The sequence below is a fragment of the Oratosquilla oratoria genome, chromosome 44, assembly GCF_046742065.1.
Source record: "Oratosquilla oratoria isolate Oo_2021 chromosome 44, ASM4674206v1, whole genome shotgun sequence".
Taxonomy (NCBI): domain Eukaryota; kingdom Metazoa; phylum Arthropoda; class Malacostraca; order Stomatopoda; family Squillidae; genus Oratosquilla; species Oratosquilla oratoria.
In genome coordinates this window covers 16,803,229-16,813,228 of record NC_134820.1, presented here as the reverse complement: position 1 = coordinate 16,813,228, position 10,000 = coordinate 16,803,229, and the positions used below count along the sequence as shown (strand labels likewise).

The 10,000-nt window shown below is 35.8% G+C and overlaps 1 protein-coding gene across 3 annotated transcripts in view; it reads left to right on the top strand.

The window, feature by feature from the left end:
* Positions 1 to 10,000, top strand: part of LOC143022413 (uncharacterized) — a 670,196-nt gene that overhangs the window by 509,304 nt on the left and 150,892 nt on the right. For all 3 annotated transcript variants that reach the window (XM_076180586.1, XM_076180585.1, XM_076180587.1), the window contains exon 4: positions 6,839 to 7,028. In XM_076180586.1, the coding sequence (XP_076036701.1) occupies positions 6,839 to 7,028 (190 nt within the window). The remainder of the gene's footprint in view (positions 1 to 6,838; positions 7,029 to 10,000) is intronic.

Below are 10,000 nucleotides of genomic sequence, written 5' to 3'. Positions count from 1 at the left end.
TCTGCCTCTCTTACATGTATATATATATATATACATATATATATATATATATATATATATGTATATATGCACGTATATCTGCGTGTCTGCGTGTGCGTGTGCATTAAGTACCTCTCTGATACAAACACTATCAGATCAGAAGGCAATGGAAAACGAAACTCACCATATGTGACTGTCGAAGTACAACATGTTTTGAGTTCTTGCGGAGTCGCACAGGAGAGAAATTTCAAGCTTCGACATTTCACTGACTTTTCGACTTACACAAGTCACACTCGTTCTTTTCAGTCAAACCTTGATGAACGCATTCCCTGTTGTCAAGTCATTAAGTTTAGGTCAACGGAAACCACCTTCATAGCGTGGGTATTGATATCTACGTGTCTAATCTGCCGCCATTTTTTTTTTTCTTTTTTCTTTACTTTCTTCTTTTTCCTCTATTTATTTTTCTTCTTTTTCTTCTTCTACTTTTTCTTCTTTTTCTTCTTCTTCATCTTCCTCTTCTTCCTCTTCTTTTTCACATTATTTTCTTTATTTTTTCTCTTCTTCCTCTTCTTATCTTCATCTTCACCTTCATCTTCTTGCTCTTCTTCCTCTTCTTCCTCCTCCTCCTCTTCTTCCCCTTCTTCTTCTTCTTCTTCTTCTTCTTCATCTTCCAGCGGGTTTGGACCCCACTCAATATCTCTCAAGTCTCCTCTTCCTTTTGTTTCCATTAAAGAATTAAGTGGATTTTCCGGTTCAGTCTACATGTGAGCGTGCGTGTGTGTGTGTGTGTGTGTGTGTGTGTGTGTGTGTGCGTGTATACCTGTCTGCTTATGTAAGTATCCACGTATTGGTGTGTGTATATAAAATCTAGAAACACATAGTAAACCCAACCACACCGAAATAAAGAACAGAGTCTGAAAATGAACGGAGGGGACAATCAAAATACGAGATGGAGTGACAGAGGAGAAGGAGATGGAGGAGGACAGGCAGAGGAAGGGAGTGATGTTAGGGAAGACAAGGAAAGGGAATAATCCCGAAACAAACGACTTGAAGGGAAACAAACACAAATAGAGGGATCATCCTTCTCTTAATCCTTATATGAATAGGGATCGGCGGTGGCCGTAGAAATACAGACATGAAGGTGCACATGCACATACCCAGACATATACATATATGTACATACACACACGCACACACACACACACACACACACACACACACACACACACACACACACACACACACACACACACACACACACACACACACACACACACACACACACACACACACACACACACACACACACACACACACACACACACACACACACACACACATACGGAGGTCCGGGTTCGACCTTCGCCCGGGGCTGAAATAATATCAGTATCGCAGCGCTGAGGGGTGTTACTCCAACTCTCGTGGGCGGGGAGTTGGGTGTGTGTGTGTGTGCAAGGTCATAGCATTACCCATAGATCGGACCTACGAGCTCTGAGCTCTCTTCCAGGAGGGAAATAGCTGTCGATCACGAGTCCAACACGTGATCCAAAAGACCAAAGACCAAGTGAATACACACATACACACACATACACACACCTCACACACACACACGCACACACACACATACACACAAACATAAACATGAACACATACATGCACACGTATGTATGTATGTATGTATGTGCATTTTATTATTTGTATGTTATTTGTAACCATGTACACAAATGTAAACATCAATGATACGAATAACTGCATTTCATTGGTGCTCATAGCTGTTGCCTGGAGGCAGCAGGGACGGCGGAATGCACTCTTGTTACCTCAGGGAAGAGGAACCGAACTGATTTCAATTAGACAAAAGAAAAATATAGATAAATAAATAAATGAATAAATAGAAATATTAGTTACACGTATACGTATATATATATATATATAGATATATATATATATATATATATATATGTATGTATGTATGTAAGTATACAATTCCGACAGTCGTCCCCGGATTCGAACCGGGGCCTTGCGAGACGCTAAGCAGAAGCTCTACCGACTAAGCTATAGTGATTCTAAAATTCTCCAAATTAGAAGTTTATCAAACTCACGAAGAACTAAGTCGACTGCTAACTGCCGTCCTAACTTATTTTACGGAGAACTAAGCCCAAATAACAGCTAGTGATTAAGTTGATACGAATCCTTGATGGACTTTCGTCGTTGTAATACCTGAATAGAATCACCTCTGACGGCGTATGCCAATCAAACAATTTCGACATATGCCGTCACTAGCGATTCTATTCAGGTTTTACAACGACGAAAGTTCATCAAGGATTCGTGCTAACTTAACCACTAGCTATGAGTTGGGCTTAGTTCTCCGTAAAACAAGTTAGAACGGCAGTTAGCAGTCGACTTAGTTCTTCGGGAGTTAGATAAACTTCCAAGTTGAAGAAATTTAGAATCCCTATAGCTCAGTCTGTAGAGCTTCGGCCTAGCGTCTCGCAAGGCCCCGGTTCGAATCCGGGGACGACTGTTGGAATTATTGGATTGACATACGCCGTCAATAGCGATTCTATTCATGTATATATATATGTATATATGTGTGTGTGTGTGTGTGTGTATGTGCGCGCGCGCTTATGTCTGTGTGTATGTACATGTTATACAGTATTGTATGGATAAGTATATGTATATGTGTACTTTTACGTATAGATATATGTATGTGTACACATTTATGTAACCATATATACATTATACGTGTATCTACAGGTGTATGTGTCTACATCAGTCTAATTATATGTATATATGCGTATGTATACAAATATGTATATGCATATGTTTAAGTGTACCATCATTTATTCTACAGCGAAATTGAAAGTACGACAAGGACCGTAGACGTTTTGGAGTTATTACTCGAGGAAGGGTGAGCTGGATATATGAGAGGAAGAGAAATGTTGCGAAAAGTTGGGACAAACGAGAAGGAGGAGGAGGAGGAGGAGAGAGGAGAAAGGGGAGAGAGTGACATCATGTGACCCGCCTTCTACGGGTGTGAGCTTTTCAAAGGAAGTGAGAGAGGAATCTTCTGAAATTCTCTCTCTATTTTTTACGAGCCTTTTCCATCAAACTACTTTGAACTGGTTCGCTTTTTTATTCAGTGGAGATAAGAAGAAAAAAATGTATAAGATTTTAGGTTATAAAATGAAATTTTATTGCGGTCGTTGAATATGTACTTGAAAGTTAGGATCGTATATGTTTATAGTGTTATTGTGTGTGTCTGTGTGTGTGTGTGTGTGTGTGTGTGTGTGTGTGTGTGTGTGTGTGTGTGTGTGTGTGTGTGTGTGTATGTATGTGTGTGTTTGTGTGTGTGTGTGTGTATAGGAGCTTACATACATTCATCAATATTACATATATTGACACAAGCAGTGTGCCGGGGATAAGGGAAGACCTTTCATCCACGAGGTGCTGAAATGGGAGGGGTTTTGATTGTGTATGGCGTGTGTGTTTTGACTTGGTCACAGCTCACATAAGGGAAAAATATATATATCTGTATGTACAACATTGATCCCAGTGAACAGATTTACATTTATCAATCACAATTCACTTCAATTCTAAACCATCAACATCGAGAATCTCGAGGAGGCAAACATGTTTATTTTCTGCATGTGTGCCTCCTCGAGATTCTCGATGTTGATGGCCTACAATTAAAGTGAATTATGATTGATGAATATATGTATATATATATATATAAATATATATATATATACATATATATATGTATATGTATATATATATATGTATGCATGTATATAAGATATAATATAATAATATTAATAATGATAAAGTCATGATTTATATTCATGACCTACTGGATCTTTGGAACATGAAATCTGGGTCGTTTCGTGGGGAAAATTAGTATAAAAGAATAGATATATAAAAAACGTATTTACATTAAATCTGGAAACAAAATAATAAGTGAGGTTCGCATTCCTAAAACATTTTAAGCGGTGCGCTCACAAAACATTTTTTTCTCTTAAATTCTTTCGAAATATTTTAATGTCAGAGAATGTTCACTTTTGAACCGTATCATAGTTCACGGTTGCCTTCGTCCCTGCAACGGAATATTTTGTTCTTCCTAAAGATAAACGATATACATATATATATATATATATATATATATATATATATATATGTGTGTGTGTGTATATGTATATGACGGCGAATTACTCAGACTTCTGCCTATGGAAGGCAAAGTCTCTTTACGAAAGAGAGAGAAGATTGACAAAAAGCTTTGTCACAACAAGCTTGCCATTTCATTCAATGAAATATGCTTGAGAGAGAATCTCCTGCCCATTTATACGAAGAATATATATATATATATATATATATATGTAAATATATATGTATATATTTATATATATATATATATATATGTATATATATATGTATATACACAGTATATGTATATATATGTATATATATATACAGTATATACATATACATATATATATATATACAGTATATACATATATATATATATATATATATATATATATATATGATTCGATTTAACGTTGTGAAACTTCCCCATAATAGGAGGCTACGGTGATGCCCCTTTCAGAGAATTTTGCAGCGTAGAATATAATGAACCATGTCTTTAGTCCAACTCACCTGTGGCAGGGTTCGAAACACCATCACTTTGACCTCTGTAGCAGGTAGCGAAGCCCTAACCCGCTCAGGTGTGTATAAGAGTGTGTATACTCGTATGTGTAATATATATATATATATATATATATATATATATATATATATATATACATATTCGTGAATAGCTGAATTCCAGGAGTCATTGTTTAGTTGAAAGTAAACGCTGGAATAAACTTCTTCTAAATATATATATATATATATATATATATATATATATATATATATATATCTATATATATATGTGTGTGAGTGTGTATATATATATACATATATGTATATATACATATATATATATGTATATATATGTATATATATATATACATATATGGAAATATGCTTCATCATTGGGATTCGAACTCTCACATGAGCGTGTGCTTCTTACGAGACAAGAGTGATACCGTTGTACTAAGAGTTCGAATCTCAATAGTAGAGAATATTTCCATATGTTGTCATAACGACTCATATATATATATATATATATATATATATATATATATATATATATATATATATATATATATATATGTATGTATATATATTATGGTGTAGGAAGAGGATGGGGATAGAGGGGTTGGCAAATAGGGTTAACCTAATTAGTCGTGGTCCCTTTTTCAACCGAAATTTGTCACCCCGGGCTGGAGAAATATGAAAGGAAATGAAAATCAGATCATTCCCGTTCCCAGTTAATGAAAGCCACGAAATATGAAATGGAATGAAGGCCAGATCATGTGGCTTCCTGACCCATAAAGGTATCTGACTTTAATGCCACCCCTATGGACCAGAGTTTCTCTCTCTCTCTCTCTACTGAAAGAAGAATAGTGTCGCATTATGGTCCCCATGGATAGAAGCGCTAGTTACGGCTAGAGGAATAAAATGCATCCCTTTGTCACTCCACTCCTTCAAGCCTTTCTGTGTATCCCCCCAACACACAGCCTATATATTTTATTTTTTATTTACATTATTATAGTTTTTATTTATTGTTTTATTATTAATATGATTTTTTTTTTCGCATCCGACCTAGATATGGATCAAAAGGTCTCCTGTCGGCATGCTCCGCCTTTGTAATCATTTGTAATCCTCTGATTCTTATAACACTTGTTTTCGTTCATTTATGACATATATCTTAACCACCTACGAGTCCAGTAAAAAATAAAAAAGTAAAAATATTCAAATGAAAAATAACCATCAAATTTTTATGTCTTATATTCAGGAAATAGATTTGATTTGGAAATGGGTAGAAACAAATTCGCCAACCGTGTAGTTAATGAGTGGAATAAACTCCCCGCAGAGACAGTGCAATGTAGTTCAGTTCGAAGATTTGATAATCATTTAGATAAACACCTAAGCAAGATGCTGTAATGCCTGCCATTTGTTTTATATTATTTGTTTATTTGTTTGTTATTGCTTGTCTGTTTGTTTATTATTATTTGCTTGATTTTCGTTTATTGTTAGTTATCTATCAATTTATTATTATTTACTATTTACCTGTTTGTTTATCATTTAACTATACTTCTGCATTTATTTGTTTTATTTATTATCCTTTATATTATTATAATTTCTTTTTTATTTATTCATCATTGTTATAATTCTTTTTCCGCATCCGACCAAGTTATGGACCAAAAGGTCTCCTGTCGGTATGCTTCGCCTATTTACACACTGTAAATCAATTACACTGCTTATTTCATTCCAGAAAAAATAATATCTGGAATCTATAATACATATGCGCAAGGAACCCAGAAAAACACAAACACACACGTATTCACATTTCCAATAACAACATTCCCTGCCTGTGTATTCTGTCCACCAGTAACATGTCTGTATCATGCAACAGTAATCACATAAAACACGTGAATAAAAATATTTTGCTGAAACCACGAGGAAATCAAAGATCGGAATACTGAACGCTTTCGTCTATTTAAGACACTTCTTTGAATATATCTTAAATAGACGAAAACGTTTAGTATTCCGATCTTTGATTACCTCGTGGTTTCAGCAAAAAAAAAAAGAAAATGCATTCTATATTCATTTGGAAACACACATATCCTCACATATCCAACGACAAAAACATTGCCATTTTAATATGTATATTCAGTTAAAAAATAACCTGTATATATTCTGACGCGGTTTAGGTTAACCCAAGTTACTAATACTTCGTCCACGTCTTCCTCAGGAGGACCGGAACGTGACGGGTGCTATGGCCGAAGGAGGCGGCGTGGCTGTAGGACCCTGGAGAGTTGACGAGAGCCACGTTCCCGTCTTGGTGGGTGCCCTCACCGGGGCCACGCTCCTGGTTCTCGCTATGCTTGCCGCCGTGCTCTACACATGCTGTCACCACCAGCCCCATCACCACAAGAACTACAGTGAGTATATCATCATCTTCATCGTCCTCTTTGGGTCTTTCTTCTTTTCCTTTTTATTCTTTTTCTTGTTGTTGTTGTTGTTGTTGTTCTTCTTCTTCTTCTTCATCTATTTCTTCTTCTTCCACATCTTCTTCCTCTTCTTTTTCTTCTTCTTCTTCCTCTTTTTCTTCATCCACTCCTTCTTCTTCTTCTTCTTCTTCTTCTTCTTCCACATCTTTTTCTTCTTCTTCTTCTTCTTCTTCTTCTTCTTCTTCTTCTTTATCTTCATATTCTTCTTAATTTCTTCTTTTTCTACTTCTTCTTTCTTCTTTTTCTTTTTCTTCTTCTTCATCTCCTTATTTTCTTCTTCTTCTATTTCTTCTTCTTTTTCTTCTTCCTCTTCTCCTTATTTTCTTCTTCTTTTTCTTCTTCTTCTTCTTCTTCCTATTTGCCAGCGTCATCAACCACAAGATCGACAATACAGCAAGTGTTTTATCTGGTCTTGCTTCGACCGTGATTTATTTGTTTATTGTTCCTTTATCCACTGGAATAATCCCACCATCACCACAAGAACTACAGTGAGTTTATTTGGTGGTCTTGTTTCTTTTATTATTTTTATTGTTATTATTGTGTATATATATATATATATATATATATATATATATATATATATATATATATGAAGACATCCTGTTCTACTTGTGTATTTCCCTCTACTCATATATATATATATATATATATATATATATATTCTTTTTTTTTTTTTGGGGGGGGGGAAGGAAGTTTACTGTAATTCATTCAGAGGTAGTAGCCAAAAAAGTCTAATTAAGGCTTTATTAAAGCTTTATTAAGGCTTCAGCAAGAAGGGCTATTCATAATTTTCTATAGCCCTTTAAAGCGGAAAGCTTCATCTAGCCAAATAGAGTAACCTAGCGAAAACCACAATAAGGTCTTCAAAGAACCTTCAGCAAGAAAAAAGGAATTGTTTCACGATCAACACACTACAACTGAGATACTTACCATCCCAGTCCCACGCCATGGGAAGTGAAAAACCCCAAGGCGGCAAGTCCACAGTGGACCTCGGGAGGCGAACTCACGACCAATTGCTCATGAGTTCGAGACGGTATCCACTGGACTACTGCTCAGAAATTAAATAGATAGATAAATAAATAAATAGATAAATAAATACATATACCAAAGGCTTTTTCCCCCTTACACGGGGGTTAGCCAAAAAGAAAAAGGCATAGAAACCACTCCCACCCATTCCATTCCCCTACATATTCCACTCCCCTCCACCCTCCTCCCTCCTTCTCATATTTGCACCTCCTGGATGACGGGTCATCCCTGCATCCTGTCCACTGCCCTGGGTCAGAAGCAGTGTCGCAAGACAGAGCACATCCACAGCAAGGCCGCTTCATTAATTCGGCGAGACCCCCCACACCGTCCCCTCATGCATAAAATGAAGAAGGATAGTGGTGTCTGGCAACCCACCAAAGTGTCTTGGGTCATCAAATTCTCTCCCCACCATCGGAAACTGTGCCAACAAGGTTGTAAAACCTTTGCACAAGGATTGTTGGCACTCTTGGAGAAGAGTTTGATCTTCTGGGAGCCACAGAATTGAATGGGTCCCGCGTCGTTTCAACAATTCTCACATCATCCCACAACCAACTGTAATTCCGTTTGTGGTCGTCTTATTTCTCTAAGATTTTAGTATATTTTTTATGTATTCTTGAACTCTTCAGTATAAAAAGATGTATATATAAAATTTTGTTCGTAGGCGTCTTATTTCTCTAAGATTTTTGTATATGTTTTTTATATATTCTTTGAACTCTTCAGTATAAAAAGCTGTATATATAAAATTTTGTTTATGGACGTCTTATTTCTCTAAGATTTTAGTATATGTTTTTTATATATTCTTGAACTCTCCAGTATAAAAAAGTTGTATATATAAAATTTTGTTTGTGGACGTCTTATATCTCCAAGATTTTAGTATATGTTTTTTATATATTCTTGAACTCTTCAGTATAAAAAAAAGCTGTATATATAAAAAGAAAATTGTGGACGTCTTATATCTCCAAGATCTTAGTATATATATTTTTATATATTCTTGAATTCTTCAGTATAAAAAGGTGTATATGAAATTTCGTTTGTGGAAGTTCTATTTTTCTAAGATCTTTGTATAAATATTTTCAAACTCACCAGTCGAAAACAAAGTAAATTAAATTCGTTTCAAAACAAATACGACGGTAAGTCTTGGTGATTTCATTTCATGATCAAACTCGACCGCAAAGAACCGATAACTTCAGTAAGAATTTCTTGAGTCTTTTGTCTTCAGTAACCAGCGCTTCTATCCTTGTGGGCCAAGTCGTGGTGAATGCTACGTACCTCTGATCCGTAGAGGTGGACCTAAAATCCTTAAAATATTAACGGAGGAGTAGAAGAAAGAAGAGATACAAAAGCTTTTTTATCGTTAATCTTCAGTCATGAAGGAATGTTGTATAACTGATCCTTAGGGAAAGGACTAAAATCCCTAAAATATAGACTGCATACAATACTGGTGGTGAATGCTACGTACCTCTGATCCGTAGAGGTGGACCTAAAATCCTTAAAATATTAACGGAGGAGTAGAAGAAAGAAGAGATATGAGAACTTCTGTATAATTAATCTTCAGTCATGAAGGAATGTTGTATAACTGATCCTTAGGGAAAGGACTAAAATCCCTAAAATATAGACTGCATACAATACTGGTGGTGAATGCTACATACCTCTGATCCGTAGAGGTGGAACTAAAATCCTTAGAATATTAACGGAGGAGTAGAAGAAAGAAGAGATATAAGAAGTTTTTTATCATTAATCTTCAGTCATGAAGGAATGTTGCATAACTGATTCTTAGGGAAAGGACTAAAATCCCTGAAATATAGACTGCATACAATACTGGTGGTGAATGCTACATACCTCTGATCCGTAGAGGTGGACCTAAAATCCTTAAAATA